This window comes from Camellia sinensis, chromosome 14, assembly GCF_055761805.1.
Source record: "Camellia sinensis isolate YWXY chromosome 14, ASM5576180v1, whole genome shotgun sequence".
Classification (NCBI taxonomy): Eukaryota; Viridiplantae; Streptophyta; class Magnoliopsida; order Ericales; family Theaceae; genus Camellia; species Camellia sinensis.
Genome location: NC_138974.1, coordinates 76,770,094 through 76,787,909, shown reverse-complemented (window position 1 = coordinate 76,787,909; position 17,816 = coordinate 76,770,094). Strand labels below are relative to the sequence as shown.

Here is a 17,816-nt window from a genome sequence, read left to right as displayed (position 1 = left end):
GTGGCCAAAAGGCCAAACCAAGGCCAATGCAAATGCTCTAATGCATAGCCCTAAACATGAGGAAATGGAGCATACAAGGGGGAAGATGACCCCAAACAGAAAAAGTTCTTAAACAAAAATGTTTAGAAGATCAAAAAAAGACTTTATTCAGTTTAGGATGAGGTCCAAAAATGCTCACAAATAAGGCTAATATATCATGCAAATAAAGTCCTAAAATAGAGATAAAGCATACAAGGATGTAAGAGACCTCAAACAGAAAAGTATCCTTAATCAAACATGAAGAGGAGCTCAAAATAAGACTATTTTCAGTTTACATCAAGGCTCGAAAATGCTTGCAAATGGAGCTAAAGTATAGAGAAAAATAGTGCAAAAAAGGGATAAATGAAGACTTACCCTTGTAGAGCCGACCCTCAGCAACTTCTGGACCAAGAATGTGACTCCTCAAGCTCTGCAAATGACCTCCAAGATGCTGGAGTGGATGGTGGGGGTGGTAGGCTATGAGGTGTAGTGTAAAATGGCCAAGAATATTAGGGTTTGGAGCTTGGAGAAGAAGGCTATGGAGGATGGAGTGTGTATGCCTTGACCAAATGTCTAACCCTTGCAAAATGAGATGGAGGGTTGGTTATATAGAGGGAGGAGGCCATGGCTTTTTTGGAGAAGCCAAGAGAGAGGCTCAAAGCTTCTAAAGGAAGCTTGACCAAAGGGGTCAAGCTTCTTGAAGAAGCTAGACCAAAAAGGTCAAGCTTCCTCAAGAAGGTTGACCAAAGTGGCCAATTCCTCTTTGAAGCCAAGCAAAGGGGTGAAAACCAACTTAAAAGGGGCCAGAATAAGGATAAAACCCTCGGACAGTAGGTCAAGTGTAAAACAGTTGGCACAGCTGGAACACACTCAGAGAGACAAAACTGGCCGACCAGGGGTCAAAAGGTTCAAACAAAATTTCTGGCCTGCTACCCCAAAAATGTGGCCTCCCAGATGAGTGCAACATAGCTGTATAGTGAAAAACCAGAAAATGTGACCTAGGAGAGAGAAAAACTAGCTTTTTAGCAAGGTTCAAAAGGGTCAAGAAGAATTACTGGTCGGCTTACCCATATTGGTGGCCTCCCAGATGAGCACAACACAATGGTGGTGTGAAAAACTAGAAATTGTGGCTCAAAAGTGAGAAAAATCAACTTTCTGTCAGAAAAATTGGCTTTTGGAGAGAGAAAATGAGAAAACTGGTTTTTTAGGGGAAAAGGTGGCCTCCCACCATCCTACCATCTTCCTAACAATGAAAATAGGGTCTCTACCAAAAATGGACCAAAACGGATGCAAAACGAAGGTTTGGGGGCCAAAACGCGCGGTTCGGGGCCCCAAAAGCAGGCTGTTAGGCACCGGAAGTGGCGTATGACCATGAAGGTGGTCTCTCGGGCCAGAGTGTCCCTCAAAAGGGAGGAAACAAGGTGTGTGCCAAAAACCAGAGCAAATGGAGGTGGTTAGCGGTCCCGAACCGAGGCACACGGCCGACGGCTCCGAAAAATTGAAAACCGGGCTCTAAACGGGAAAAATGGCCTACGACCACGAAACGTAGCCTACAGCCACTGAGAGATGGTCTACGAGACCTCTCCCTCCCTTCGGGAAGAGAAAACGAAGGAAACGGTATCTGGTTCGCAAACCGAGGCAAAGTACAAAAGAGTCCAAAAGTCCGGAGGTAAGGCTCGCAGCCGAGACTCTGAAACCTCAGAACGAGCACAATATGCAATATCACCGAGCGCTCAATTGGTGACGTCTGAGTATTAAGGTCGGTCAAAAATGGGGTGTCTACACCAGCAGTAGATTAACTAGCCTATCCAGCTCCAGTTTCTCCCATTCATACAACTCCCTTCTAAAAGCTAGGAACCAGCCATCTGCTATGGTTTTCTTATTAACCATAACACTCAAAGACTCCTATTTTTCCATAGACAACCTAAACAGAGATTGGGAATTCATCATTCAAGCAGGCAGATTGACACCATATATTAGACCAAAATCTGATCCTCACCCCATCCCCTACCTTCAAATGGAAGTTATTCAAATAGAACTCCTTTAGGCTATTACACTGATCAGCAACAGAGATGATCCCCTTCCAAACTGCTGAGTAACTATTGGATGGGGTGAGTGATGGTATCCAACCACCTACCTCCATCTTATATTTGCTGCATATAACTCTTTTCCATAAAGCATCATTTTCACTACCAAACCTCCATAACTATTTGATTAGCAAACACTTATTTACATCCCTAAACTTCCTAATGCCCAAACCACCTTGATCCATTCTTTTAGACAAATCCTCCAATTTGATCATATGGATTTTCCTTCCCTGTTCAAAACCACCCCGTAAGAAAGTAGCTTGAATCTTGTCCAATTTTGAAGCAACCCCTTCAGGCATCTTGAACAATGATAAGTAATACACTGGCAAGGCTGAAGTTACTGCTTTAATCAATATGAGCCTCCCTGCAAAAGACAACATCTTCCTCTTCTATCCAGCCAGCTTGCTTTTAACTTTGTCCACAACTGGTTTCCAAGTGGCCTTCTTTCTTGGATTAGCACCTAATGGCAGCCTTAGATAACTGGGTGGCAATGCTTTAATTTTGCAATTCAAAATTGTAGCCATATCATTCATCATTTCCATAGAGACACCCACACCACATACAACGCTCTTGTGAAAGTTTATTTTTAGGCTAGACAAGATTTCAAAACATATAAGCACCCTCTTCAACTTTCTCACACACAGATAGAGTACTTATCAATCAAGAGCTAGCTAATTGGTTTAGACACTTTAGCTCAAGATTCAGTATATTTATATATATGTTCTAAACTAAAAAGTAAAGATAAAAGAAACTAAAATAGAAAAATACGAAATAAAATTGAACTGTTCACCCCCCCCGGGCGACGTGGAGTACACATAATCTTCTGTTTATTCTCTTCTAAAATCTCAGTTTTTGTATTATAACAAGATGAAAATATTCTATTTATCCAAACAATTATTGGAGTACACATAATCTTTTGTTTATTTTCTTCTAAAATCTCAATTTTCGTATTATAACAAGATGAAAATATTCCATTTATCCAAAAAATAATAATTAAAAAAGTACCTTAAAATCTGATTAACCAGTTGCAATTGTTGGAAGCATTGATTGAATATTCAAGGATCGGATGCCCGTCCTCAACTAGAATTTAATTTTTTTATAGTCTTTTGTTAATAATTGGTGTGATGATATATAAAAGTTGTAGAGGAGCGGAGCCATAATTAGAATCTTGATGACTATAAAAAAATAAAATAAAAAAAGAGTGACCTTTGCTAAGGAGTTTCCTAGCTACTTAGGTAACAAAACATCAGTTTTTGATTTATAACATAATTATTCAGTCAGAATATTCATTACCATGTCTGTTTAGTAAATGATTCCATTGAAAAGTCAGTGAATAGTCATTTGATAATGTTTGAAATCATTCCAACGAACCAAACACTAATAATTTTACAATTATCAAATATCTATTTTTATGGAAAATATATAAGCATATTAACTAGTATCGTATCCCAAGAGCATCCATTATAAGTTGGACAAATTAATAAGAAAATTGTAACTTTGGTGGTTAAAATGCATTTTCCAAAATTTATAAATGTTAAATAGTGGGTACTTAAGCCAACTTCTGTATCATATGCTTGGTTGGTGATGTTAACAGAAAAACGAAAGAAATTGTCATTTGAGTGAGATTGAAGTCTTTTTCACCAAACACTTCCGAGAAGAAAAGAAAAGAAAAGAAAAGAAAAAAAAAAAAAAAAAAAAGAGTTTGTGGGTCGCTAGCTTTTTTTGCTTGCATTTTCAGGTACCTCAGTCGCATTAAGAAATGTTCATATCTCACCTTCCCTGACTTGTTTATTAAGATAAATGAATTATTAATTTATATATCCACATTAATTCTGAATTATGCACGTAATTAAGCCAGTTAATTAACAATTTACCACGATAATTTATAGGACTTTTCGGATGGTAACACCAAATTAAATGCAGATAACATTCTCTTGGACTGATTAAATTAATTCAAATTCTTTTTTCATTTTCATGAAGTTTTGTTGACAAATATGACATATTTTAAATAAAACTAATTATATTCAAAATTGTGTTTGGCTGTTTTTCTTTTTAGAATTTATGTGTCAATTTTATTTATTCATTTTTTACTTTGTAAGTGCTTTTACAGTAAAAACCCAAAAACATTTTTTTTAAATCAATAAAATCGGACCTTTTCTTTCAGATTTAATTCATTTTTAAAATAAAAATATTAACCTTTTCAATTCTAAAAAGCACCTAAAAAGTTAAAAATAACCCCAAAAAAATCTAAAAATTTATCAACCAATTTATTTTTCTTTATAGTAAAAGTAAATATTGACATTTAGAAAGATCATGTGATCCATATTCAACTTTTTGTTACTGCTATCTTTAAAATGAATAATATGAATTGCAGATAACAAATATTAACGGCATTTTTATAGAATTAAATAATATGAATTGTGAGTTTAAAAAAAAAAAAAAAAAAAAAAAAAACAAACAAGTAAGGGCGTTTTAATCATTCAAATTAAAATATTCTTTAACGGCCATGTGAACAAAACAGTTTCACTTTACACCTTTGCTTCTAGTAGCCATTAACTTCCTTCTGGAAATATAAAGTGGGGTTTTAAGCAGTGAACCAACAACCGCTCGAACTAAACCAACAACCCCACCCGCTACACCCAGAATTTAAAAGAGACCAACAGCTGCATTGCACAAGCCACAGTCTCTCTCTCTCTCTCTCTCTCTCTCTCTCTACTGAACTCTTTCCATAACTCCGGTGTCGATTTTCAGCCAGACTAGGGTGATTTCAAGAGTTGTAGGAGCCATTTCTTTTACCAGTCACTCATTACTACATTTTCAAGGTCTCTCTCTCTCTCTCTCTCTCTCTCTCTCTCTCTCTCTCTCTCATTCTTGAAGGTAACTAGCTAATTACACTGGCATATTGTTTTCATTCAAAAATGTTACACATTTACATATATCATAACTAAGGTTCATTCTGTTTCCCAAAAGTTTTTTTTTTTTTTCATCCATTGTATTTCAAAAATATATATGAAATATACATACGTGCATATGCATATCGCTTTGTGTTTGTACGCCTTAAGCTAATCATGCTTTGCTACTTATCATTTTTTTTAAAATTATTTTACAAAAAAAAGAAGAGAAGAAGATAGCATAAATTATGTCAGTAGTATTTGTAATTTGGTTTTAATGCCATTTTGATTCTCGTAATTTTAATTTTTTCAATTTTGAATTTGTGATTTCTTTTTAATTTAGTGTTGTTGATTCTAACTATTAACATTTTTTAATGGAAAATGTGTACATTAGTAGCAAGTGTCATACTTTTAGAAGTAATAAACTTGCTCAACTTATTGAGTTAATTCCAACCAATTCAGTAATTATTTTTCATCAAAAATATTAGCATTATCAGTTAGACTAAATTGAAACAATCTGAAAGTAAGGATCAATATTGAATCAATTAAAAATGTAGGATCAAAATGTTTCTATTGGCAAAATGTACCACCTACCTATGTAATTTTTTTTGATCAGCAAAAGAAAAGATTTATTGATGAAAGAAGCAAATTACAAGCAAAGATACATCAATAGATCAGGGAAGTGCACAAGCATCATAGCTAACCTTCACAATCCCAACTAGGTTGGCACCATAAAAGAAGCACAATCATATGCAAGCACTTAACCCAAGATTGGCGAGAAGCCAATAGAAAACGAACATAAAAATAGGAGGTTGGAGACCAAAGTTTCAAGCACCCATTAGCCTTTATTAGCCATTCAGCCACCCATCCCAACCCAGACCTTCAAGCAGCCTTTATTAGCCATTCAGCCACCCATCCCAACCCAGACAGAGCAGAATAGATCAATCATCTAGCACCTAAGCATAGCCATTCAAGCATAGCATAGCCAAACACCACCAGCAGCTTATATGCAATACACCAGCAAACAAGAATTGCAACATCAGCCTCCTGCTGCCCTGTGTACTTTATCAGATTCCAGCCCAAATGACCAAATTTACACTTATTGACAGATCCCATTAGTCAACTGAAATGCACACCCAATAGCAACACCAAAAACTATCATCACATCAAACTTTCATCAGCTCATGCAGCTTCTGTGGAGATATGACCCTCACAACCAAACATAGCATTGAGGAGGAATCAGTTTGGTGTTTAACCATCCAAAGCTGATCATATTTTAACCATCCAAAGTTGTTTGCATACCCTAACAACTATAAACTCCACCCAGCTGATATCAGCCCAGCATTTCCTCTGCAGAAACATAAGCATGACAACTACAGCCTTCCCCAAACAGCATATCAGATCCCCATAACCCTCTGCAGCCCACTAAAACAGATACAGCATCAGGCAGATCAGAACTCCCCCAGCACCAACAGATCAACTTGGAAGCTCCCACACTTTTAAGATCATCTGGGCTTGAAGTTCCATTCCACACTACCACTGCTGAGATCTATACCAATCCCCACACAGATTCAGAGCAAAAAGCAGGATATTACTAGGATTGTTCAACCCTCAAAAAGATTGGAAGCCAATGACTTGGTATCAATTTTTGAGCTACCTATTAATGATACAATAATGATACATGCTCTAATGGCATGAAAAATAAAAAAAAAACAAAAAAAACACAAGACACAAACATCACTATCACAATAGAATTCACACTCCATTAGAGCTCCTTTATTAGAGTTTCAAAACATTTTTGATTAATGATATACAATAATACAAAATATAATTTAAAAAAAAACATATTTATACAAAATGATATGGCCATTTTTGTTCTTATAAAAGAATAATGCTTGGGACCCCCTTTTGGGGTTCACCCCCTCACCCCCCCCCTTTGCCACGTGGCGGGTGGTGATTGGAGGAGCAGGAAAAAAAAGAAAAATAAAAAAAAAATGTAACCAATGAGAGAGAGAGGGGGTCAAAGGGGGTGGGGGAAAAGGGGGGATGAATCATTGTTGATAAAAATTTTATTTGTTTTTATATTATTTTTCATTTACATAAGTCACTCAATTCTCATATTAAAATTCTAAAGTCTGCTGCATTATTGTCAAGTCTAGCAGAACTTAACTTGAGATTAATTAATAGTGGCCTCTAATTATAAAATGTTGTGCACATCTCACAAGTTATGGCGCTAATCTTCTTCTTCTTTTTCTTTTTTCTTTATTAATTTATTAATTTTCTATTTTTTAATATTTCATATGGAAGATGGGAGAGATGTCAGGGTTCCAGTTGGGTGTTTTAGGTGCACTGTTTCTTTCCGTGGCATCATCAGTATCCATTGTCATCTGCAACAAAGCCTTGATGAGCAATCTTGGCTTCCCATTTGGTAAACTAGTCTTTTCCTCTATATTCTCATCAAGTTTTTTCTTTTTTCTTTTTTTAAATCTGAAAAAAAAATAAAAAAAATACATATATTAAGGTTTTTCGTTTGGATCAAAGGAATTTTTGCAGGAAAAGAAAGGAAAAAAAGCTTTTATTTCATTCACCTAATTTTATTCTTCAACAACCTTGTTGTTTTTGTAATTTATTTTATAGTATGTGGAGGCAAGTCATTTTCCTTGGCAAATTGGTGGTTAGAAAATCATTGTCACTGTGTGCAAAACATACTATACCATACTATAACAAGGATTTTGACAGACTGTCTTTGTTGCTAGAGCATGATCTGATCTAATTTGTTTATAAGATTACTACAAGCATATCCCAAATGAAATAAAGGTTTAAACCTTGTTTTTTCTTTCATTTTAAGGCATGAATCCTTAAGTGATTCAATTTTCCAACCCCTGCTATGGACCAAAACCTTGTCTTTATAATTTGTTTGACTAATAACAAGTTAACAACGCATAAGATAATCACTAAGATAAATACGTACTGAAATATTGTCACATAAACAACTTTGTCTTCAATCTCTAACTGGACATTCTCTCTTTAAACCTCCTTCTCCGGCCTCTTTTTGGGCTGGCCGGCCGCCGCCTTTGGCTATGGCGGTCGGCTGGCCTAGCTTGTTTCAGCGGTAGCCTTGTTAGCTCTCTTTCTTTCAATAAACTTGAGTCCCCCATTCTTCCCACCTAGGTGTGTTGCTGCGGGTGAGTTTTTGCTTTAGGAGCTGCTTCGGTTGGTCATCAGTTTGTCCTCTTGTGTTTCAACATTGCCGTAATAGCCGATTCTTCAAGGGCAGCCAGGGATTTCATTCGAGCGCTTTTGGCGAGTAGGAGTTTGAGGGGTGCGTTTTTGGGCGGAAACAAGGGTATTGTAGGTGATACAGTTCTGTTCGGTTGGCACTCGTGCGCTCCTCCTTGAGGGAGAGTTTGAGGGGTGAGGTTGGGTGTTGTTTTTGTGGAGTTTGGCAGTGGGTGTTGTTTTTGTGGAGTTTGGCAGTGGGTGTTGGTCTGTGGAGTTTGGCAGCAGAGGCAAAGGTGTGGGTTTTGGGTGTGAGCGAGAAGAAGGCCTGGGGGGGGTGGGTTTCGGCAGTGGGTGTTCCCGGGCAGTGGGTGTTGCAGCAGGGGTGTTTTTCTGTCGGCAGTGGGTGTATCCGGCAGTGACTGGTGTTCCTGGCAGTGGGTGTTGCAGCAGGGGTGTTTTCTGTCGGTGTATTCGGCAGTGGATGGTGTTCCCGGCGGTGGCTATGGTGTCTCCTCGGCAGAGGCGTGCCTAGAGGTGGCGTGGACAGCAGCTTCGAGTGGGTGGCTGAAGTGCAGAGGTGTCAGGTCACGCAGCAGAGGCGTGTTGGGAGTTGTAGCTGCAGAGGAGTGGTTTAGTGTTGTTAGCTTATTTTGGGTGATGGGTTAGTTCATTTAGTTAGTTATGGGTGTTTTGGGTGAGTTGAGTATGTGGGGATTCTTGTATTTTAAATTCTCTAGTTAAGTTCTTCTTAACTTTTTTGGTTAAAAAAAAAAAAATCGAGAGGCTTAGGGGTTGGTTGTATGGATGCGAGTAGCAGTAGTAGGGGTATTTTTATACTTCCGAATCTCTCTCAATGCATGTCATCTTCCTGTACTTTTAATTTCATGCTGTTTAATGAAATTTTTCTTTGCTGATCAAAAAAAAAACAACGCATAAGATAAAATATTTAGTAAAAAGAAATTTTGGCTCAGGAATCATTTGTATTTTTTTATTTTATAGCAATTGTTGAAATTAGTCCAGAGTCCATTGCTTAAATTATCAAACACTTCAAAGCAAAATTAGACTAAAGGATTTTCCTAGGAATATTCTTTTCTCTCTCTTGTAATGTTTTATTACCATTAATAAATTATTAGTGTGTTTTTTTTTTTTACCAAGGAAAAAAACGGAAAAGAAAAGAAAAGACCTAGGATAGTTCACTAGGATATTAAGAATTTGACTCTCTCCACTTGCATGTGATTCTCATATTCCGTATATTTATTTGGGGTGTTTTGTGCTTGTTGAATTTGTCGTATTTGTTGGATTTCATGTTGAATAGCTATTTTGATGTAATTCTCATGATATTTATAATTTATCTGGACAAAAAAAAAAAAAATAAAAAATAAAAAAAAATAAAAAACAACCAAAAACAACAACAACAACAACAACATTGTGGAAGGATGAATTGGCCAATTATACAGTCAAAGGCTATGAGGAACGATAAACCATAGTTGATTTCATTTTAATGCTTCATCAAAGTACCCAAAAAATTAGTGTTTGTAATCAATAAGTTAGATGATTTATATTTATTTTTAATTTTCCAGCAACCACACTGACCAGTTGGCATTTGATGGTAACGTACTGCACTCTACACGTGGCGCAACGCCTCAATTTTTTTGAGAACAAGGCAGTCGACATGAAGACTGTCATCCTTTTCGGAATTCTAAATGGAATTTCCATTGGATTTCTCAACTTAAGTCTTGGATTTAACTCCATTGGCTTCTACCAGGTTTTCTTAATTAATTTGCTTATATTACATTATCAGTTTAATTGTTTGTGTCATATGGTAAAGATCTAAAATAAAATTCAATTATATATATATATATATATATCATTTTTCATGACTTAAATCCTGTAATAAAATTAATTTTCTCCATATTCATGACTTAATTAATTTTCTTTTGTCCTTTACTTTGCAGATGACCAAACTTGCAATCATACCTTTCACTGTGCTATTGGAAACGCTTTTCTTGAATAAGCAATTCAGGTTATTATATACGCATGAAATTTTGAGAAAATCTACTACTAAATTTCTTTCATTGATCTGGGCTTTTACAGATCACAGTACTCATAATATCAAAAAACAAAAAAACTCTCATTAATTTTCCTGATTGAATTCTTGCAGCCAAAAGATTAAGCTCTCTCTCTTCCTCTTACTAGTTGGAGTTGGCATCGCTTCCATAACTGATCTACAACTCAATTTAGTCGGCACAATTCTCTCCCTCCTAGCTATCGCAACAACCTGTGTTGGTCAAATTGTATCCTTTTTTTTTTTTTTTTTTTTTGAATTTCTTCCATTTCTATTTCTTTCAATTCAGTATCCATTGCAAGAAATGGCTCAAGTAACCTGGGTAGTCGCTAAGTGGTGAAATCTAGGATGAGTCGTAAATTTGGACGTGCTACTTTTGATGATTGCAAGTAATTGGGATTTACTCTTGCAAAGATGGGCTTAAAAATCCTCTCCAATAACACAAGTGGTGTGCCTTTTCAACAGTAGAGAGTATTTATCTTATATTTTTCAGACAAAATAGTCATATATCTCCTTATTATTGGGTGAGCACATAACTACGTGGTGGGGTAGACAACTTCTATGGTCATTTGGCCTATGCTAGATAACTTAGTTATGGATGTGAAAGTTTTCAATTATCATGTCAAAGTACAAATGTGGTTTGGCTAATGCTATACAAACTTTTTTTTTTTTTTTTTTACTTAGACATCTATCATGTTATTAAAGTCGATTTTTATTTTAAATTCTATTAATCAATAAGATTAAAGTAAGTAATAAGTTTGCCTGTAGAGTGAAAAAGTAAGGTATTTTTTTTTCCTCTTAACCTAATGATCTATTTTAGCTGACAAACACAATACAAAAGAGGCTCAATGTCTCTTCTACACAGTTGCTGTATCAGTCTGCCCCATTTCAAGCTGCCATTCTCTTTGTCTCGGGCCCTTTTGTCGATCAGTGCCTCACCAAGCAAAATGTTTTTGCTTTCAAATATTCTCCTATTGTCTTGGTAATTTCTCACCATCTTTTGTTTTCCATTATCATTTATGTGTTATTTTACTAGCATATTATATTAGAAAGCGTGATATACATTTTTAAGTTTATTTTCTAGTAGTCTAAATTCAAGCATCATTACTAGGGTTTGTTCTCTTGTTATGTCTGCTATTGTTTTTGTGCACTTGGTTAGTTTATTTTGTTTGACTCTCAGCGTGTGAGATTGGTGGTGACACTTTATTAGACCAATTTTCAAAGAAAAATGATGTGCATGTCATGAATTTATGCCGAAGCCAACTGGTCAATTATGATTAGCCATAGGCTTATGGGCCCTACAAGAGGACCAATAATAGGGAGCTCAAATGAGTCAGTTTTAGTTTAATTTTAAGTTGGAACAGCCTTACTAATTTCTTAATAGCCTAAGTTATTTTAAAAAATTAGCATCTTAATTAATACAACCAATGCATATGAATCCACAAGAATACTATTGTTTATAACCATTGGATCTTTGTGAAAATGATTAATGACTGATTGCCTTTTTAAAAAAATTGAAAAAATTTGCAGGGATTCATCATACTTTCATGCTTGATTGCGGTTTCTGTGAATTTTAGCACTTTTTTGGTTATTGGGAAGACATCACCTGTTACATATCAAGTGCTCGGCCATCTGAAAACATGCCTTGTTCTTGCATTCGGCTATACATTGTTGCATGATCCCTTCACTTCCAGAAACATCATCGGAATATTGATCGCCATCCTTGGAATGGTCTTGTATTCATATTTTTGCTCCATTGAGAGTAAAAAGAAGCAACTAGGCGACCTCTCAGCCGCCTCTCAGGTACACCTCTCTCTCTCTCTCTCTCTCTCTCTAATGAGAAAGTATGTGTATACAAAATTAAACTAGAAAAATATTAATAATGTACGTGTCAGCACAATGGGCTACTTTTAGTGAAAATAATGATAAAACCAACAAAGATGGATTCTTTTGGTGGGTCTCATCATGCTGATATGCAAGTACATTTATTTTATTTTATTTTTATTATTTAATTTTGCGTACGTAGATTTTCTCCTCTAGAATATGATGGGAACTAAATAATTGGTTTTATTGTGTGTAATTGCAGATTAAGGATAAGGAAACAGCAGCACTTTTGGGGGGAATGAACATAGGTAGTCAAGAGAAAGAAAGTCATGAGGTTAAGAAATCAGCCAAAGACTCTCTAGTTTAAATACTAGTTGTAGGCTTGTGACGAAGAGTTTATGTGTTAAGATCTCTTTCAGACATTTGATGTGTAAATGAGACTTCAGACATTTGATGTGTAAATGAGACTGAAATTCTTTGAAATAAAAGTAAAATCTTTTGATTCAATTGGTCTTTCCTTTATTCATACACAGAAAAATTAAAAATATAAAAACGTGTACTAAAAAATGAAGTGTGTTGTCAAAAATTAAAATATAATATAATGTAGGCCACATCCAAAATGAACTTAGACAACTGTTTTTTAATTTTATGTGCATCTTTCTGTATTCGTAGCATTGGAGGTTGTAGTTTGAGTTGGAAAAATCTCAAATGAAATTTTTTTGAATCCTTGAAAAATTCGAGCTACAGAAGAAAGAATTGTGAACAAAATCCAAAAAATCACCATGATTTTAATTAGTTTAGCAACCTTGTCCTTTTTTTTTTTTTTTTAAAGATTGGGAAGAAAATCTTTGTTACAAAACTGATAAAAAATCGGATCAATCTTGTACAATGGTAGTAAAAGATCTTATAAAGAGATAACAAACTTCCGTAGGAGGAATAATCCTAATCTCCATAGAGGAGAAGAAAAAACTCTCACAAATGAGGGACATTTTTTTTTTTTGATCGGCAAAAAAGAAGCTTTATTGATGGAAAAATATAACGAGTATGGTAACTTACATCAATAAAGAAAGATGGTGCAAAAAGCATCACAGTGAAACATTTAGATCCCAACTAGATTGGCACCTAGACGCACACCAAATCATCTGCTAGCACACACACGAGGCTCCCAATTGGTGAGAGACCAACATAAAGAGCGGACCAAAACAAAACAAAAACAAAAGAGCAACAAAAACACTCCTCTGCTGGAGCATAAGACAGAAACACCAATCAACCAGACCACAGAAAGGCCTATGAGTCCATATCAGTCCAAAGCACAAGACAGAGGCAACCACAAAGCAGCAGACAACAGAATGCATACTTGAACCTTTGCCTTCAGCCCAGAATCACACACTTTCAACCACAAACAGCAGCCCATAGACCAGCAGAGACCATACCAGCAGTGACTATGAATTTATAGCTGTAGCTGAATATTAACAGAACATTAGCACCACCACAGGGTCATCCTAGAGCAGTAATACACTTACCCATCAGATCAACAGCAGACCAGAACAACATCCATAAACCCTGCCAGATCCGGAGGTGGAGGACCAGGACACCAAAAACAGAAATCCAAGTAGACCAACAGCAGACCAAAGGCAGGGCACCAGCCCACCCACACACTGCAGAGAACAGACCAACAGTGGCTCAGCCCACCCCCAACCACAACCATCTCAGCAACAGAACATTAACAGATCATACCCAACAGATCATACCCAGCAGAGCCATGCTCACCCTCCAGTTCTGAGACAATGCTTGACTTGTGGCAGATTAAAGACCAAGTCATTCATAGAGTACTCCACCTGGATTGGCGACGCTTTAAGCCACATGACTACTCTCACCTTCACTATTTCACACAGATCCTCCAAATTTGGATGAGATTCATTAAAAATGCAATCGTTTCTATGCTTCCAAGTAGACCAAAGGATAGCCAGGAGTAGAACCCTCCAAATTTTCTTTTCCAGCTTTTTCAATCGACAGCCAAGCCACCACTGCATCAAACCATCCACCGAACCTGGAATTACCCACTGCACACCCCACCATCTTACTATGTTGGACCATACCAGCCATACAAAAGGACAAAAGAGAAGAATGTGCTCTACTGTTTCAATCTCATTTTGACAAAAAACACAAGCCAGATTAGCACTGCCATCTAAGATCCCCAGCCTATAAAGAAAACTAGTGGTCTTTACCTTGCCGAGCCAAGCCAACCAGCCAAAGAATTGCATTTTGAGAGGGGCGAAATTGTTCCAGATTGAGTCCGCCATTGCTTTTACCGGCCTCAGCAGTGATTTATTCTAATTGTAGGTTGAGGCAACACTAAATACCTCAGAAGGATCTGCTCTCCATTTTAACTCATCAGGTTTGTTATTACAAAATACTGGAGCATTGCGAAGCAAGTGGAATAATCTTTGAACTTCTTCCTCTTCCCAGGCCAACAAGGATCTTCTTAAATGCATAGTCCACCCACTAACACCAGACCTTTGCTCAAAGAAACCCTTTACCACACCATTTTTATCAGACGATAAAGAAAAAAGCCTAGGGAATTCATCCATCAGACACACATTACCCACCCACTTATCCCTCCAGAATTGAATTCTCCTCCCATCCCCTAGAGTAGTATGAGAGTTATTAATATAGAAGCTACGCAGCTCGGAATTGGACGCAATAGTAGAGATGATATCAGACCAAATTTTAGATCCTCTGCCTACAATGTTTGGAAACCATCTTCCATCCCTAACATCATCTTTTGACAGATCACTTCTTTCCAAAGCGTTTGATTCTCTGCACCAAACTGCCACCACCATTTCAACAGGAGGCAATGATTGAAGAATGTCAACTTCCTCAAGCCTAAACCACCTAGATTCTTATGCTTCGTTACGACATCCCATCGAACCATGTGAATTTTTCTCCTAAGTTCTGAACCACCCCATAAGAATGCCAATTGTATTCTCTCAATCTCCTTGGCCACCCCAGTAGGAATCCTAAACAGTGATAGGTAATAGATTGGCAAGTTGGACATAACAGATTTGATTAGAGTTAGATGCCCAGCAAACGATAGAAGCCTTCTCTTCCAGGAGGCCAATTTCTGTTTAAACTTATCAAGAACGGGTTTCCAAGTGCTTCTCCTACTTGGATTAGCCCCAATGGAAACCCAAATATTGAATAGGCAGTTTTTGATACAAGCAATTAAGGCTAGCAGCAAACTCAAGCACCAACCCATCATCCACCCCAATACCACAAATAATGCTCTTATGGTAGTTAATTTTCAAACCTGAGGCAATCTCAAAGCATCTTAAGATGCTTTTAATGTTGCTCACCTCTCTCCTATTAGCTTCACAGAACAAAATTGTGTCGTCCGCGAATTGTAAATGCGTTACTCTTAACCCATTTGAACCCACCTCTGCCCCTTTTATGATGTCCAACTCCTTGGCTCTACTCAGCAAAATGTTGAGGCCCTCCGCGACAATATTGAAGAGAAATGGTGACAACGGATCACCCTATCTAAGACCTCTTTGGGGACAGAACTCAGGAGTTGGAGACCCATTTACCAAAACAGAAATCTTGGCCGAAGAGACACACACTTTCATCCAGCGGACCCAGCGAGTTCCAAAGCCAAACTTGGAGAGCATGTCAAATAAAAACTCTCAATTGATGGAGTCATAGGCCTTTTCAAAATCCAATTTAATCACCAAGCCTTTTCTATTAGATTTTCGCCACCCATCAACTATCTCATTCGCTATTAGAACACCGTCCAAGATATTCCTACCTCCCAAAAATGCTGACTGAACCTCACTAATAATCTTAGGCATCACTTGTTTCATTCTATTAGCAAGAACTTTTGCTAGTAATTTATACAAGGAGCCAATCAGACTGATAGGCCTATACTCATTCAAGCAAGAAGGACTTTGAACTTTAGGAATTAGGGCTATAAAAGAGCTATTAATCCCCCCAACAAGACTTGCATTCTGATGAAATTCCCTCATGAACTGGAGCACATCCATTCTCACTATTTTCCAGCATTTCTTAAAGAATGACATGTTAAAACCATCAGCCCAGGAGCCTTATTACTATCATAACTCCTAATGACATTTTTGATTTCCTCCTCTGAAAATTCTGCCTCCAATTGTTCCATAGCTTGCACTCCACCAATACTCGGAAATGGGCCAGACAATTTGGGCCTAACTTTCCAAGCTTCAGCGAAGAGCCCCATGAAATGTGCCTGAACTTCAGCTCTCAGTTCCATAAGATCCTCAATCATTACACCATTAGCTAATATTGAGCAGAGGGAATTCCGGTTATTTCTATTGCATGCCAACATGTGAAAGTAACTTGTATTTTTATCCCCTTTAGATGCCCAATTCACTCTAGATTTTTGCAATCAGATCCATTCCAACATTTTACTTAACCTCCACACTTCACCCCTGACCTTCTTGTGCTTGAACAATTCTTCTTCAAGAAGGGGTCTTTCCTTAGCTAACAAATCAAGGTTATGGGCCTCGTCTTCAGCACTCTTTAGCTTTGGCTCAATCTTTCCAAACACCATGACATTCCACTGTTTTAATGCCTGTTTCAGAGCTTTAAGCTTCATAAGACATTTATAACCTGCCCAGCCTTCCACTGCAAATTCTGACCAACTTTGCTTGGCAAATGCTAGGAAATTAGGATGTAAAAGCCAGGCATTGAGGAATCTAAAAGGCTTGGGCCCCCAGTCCCTTTCATCTTCCATTAAGATGATAGGGCAGTGGTCAGACCACATTCTAGGGAGACCCCACAATTTGAAATTAAAATTCTGTACCCATTCGTGAGTGAGCAAAAAACGATCAATTCTACTCCATTTCTCACTAGCTTGAGAATTGCACCAGGTAAACTTTCTCCCAAGCATAGGCATATCTATTAACTCTAGTTGCTCAATCATACTGTTGAAATCTCTCATCCCCCTATCCCTCCTTGAGCACCCAATTCTTTCTGAAATACTCTTAATTTCATTAAAATCACCCCCCATGCACCATGGCCCCAAAAAACTAGATTTCAATCTGACTAAAGAATCCCAAAGCTCTTTTCTTGTAGACACCTCATTAGGACCATATACATTAATTATAACACATTTAAAGCTAGAAAACAGTGTACCTGAGAGCAAGATGAAATTGCGATTACTACCACAAGCCTTCAACTGGAACACCTCCGGGTTCCAAATGCATAGCAGACCTCTAGCCCTTCCAATCGCATCAACTGCCATAAATTCAAAATTATCCCCAGGCCACATTGACCAAACCAAGACAGAGTCAATTCCAGACTTCTTTGTTTCTTGTAGAAGAACAATGGCCCTGTTTGGTAGAGCTGTGGGAAAGTACTTATACCTTATGCCTAAACAGCTTATAGCAAGGTTCTGAAAAGCGGTTGCGGTCGCCGTAACGGTGGCGGTGACGCGGTTGCGGTTGCGGGGTGTAAAGGCCGTAGTGTAACGGTTGCGGTAACCGGAACCGTGAATTTTTTTATTTTCGCACAATTTGAAAAAAACTTACCGATACGCATATTTTTTTTCCATGATCATATTTATTGGGTTAAAAATAAATATTGATCAATTTTTGAAAATTTTTAAGTATGATGCAATATATTTCATATTTTTAAATCGCTATAAACTGAGTTTTTTATATTTTATTTTAACAATTA

General features: G+C 37.2%; 2 protein-coding genes across 2 annotated transcripts; one reads left to right on the top strand and one right to left on the bottom strand.

Annotated features, from left to right (window-relative positions):
• Positions 1-4,620: 4,620 nt before the first annotated feature.
• Positions 4,621-12,614, top strand: LOC114273045 (UDP-xylose transporter 1). The gene is made up of 8 exons (XM_028214781.2): positions 4,621-4,927; positions 7,304-7,424; positions 9,799-9,983; positions 10,174-10,241; positions 10,380-10,512; positions 11,104-11,265; positions 11,814-12,086; positions 12,370-12,614. The coding sequence occupies exons 2-8, from the start codon at positions 7,304-7,306 to the stop codon at positions 12,472-12,474; spliced, it is 1,047 nt and encodes a 348-aa protein (XP_028070582.1). The 5' UTR covers positions 4,621-4,927; the 3' UTR covers positions 12,475-12,614.
• Positions 12,615-16,152: 3,538 nt separating this feature from the next.
• LOC145807093 (uncharacterized) lies at positions 16,153-17,409 on the bottom strand. Its single transcript, XM_082905020.1, has 2 exons — positions 16,553-17,409; positions 16,153-16,447 (listed from the first exon to the last, which is right to left on the bottom strand). Exons 1-2 carry the CDS (start codon positions 17,407-17,409, stop codon positions 16,153-16,155), a joined length of 1,152 nt encoding a protein of 383 aa, XP_082761146.1.
• Between the last annotated feature and the right edge of the window lie 407 nt (positions 17,410-17,816).

Bases quoted from the DNA above. Each gene is read 5' to 3' on its own strand.
- LOC114273045 (XM_028214781.2), top strand. From the start codon at position 7,304: ATGGGAGAGATGTCAGGGTTCCAGTTGGGTGTTTTAGGTGCACTGTTT. The intron at 10,242-10,379 runs GTTATTATATAC...GAATTCTTGCAG, and splicing joins TTCTTGAATAAGCAATTCAG to CCAAAAGATTAAGCTCTCTC. The intron at 11,266-11,813 runs GTAATTTCTCAC...AAAAATTTGCAG, and splicing joins AATATTCTCCTATTGTCTTG to GGATTCATCATACTTTCATG.
- LOC145807093 (XM_082905020.1), bottom strand. From the start codon at position 17,409: ATGTGGCCTGGGGATAATTTTGAATTTATGGCAGTTGATGCGATTGGA. The intron at 16,448-16,552 runs GTTAAGTAAAAT...GGCATGCAATAG, and splicing joins GTCAGGGGTGAAGTGTGGAG to AAATAACCGGAATTCCCTCT.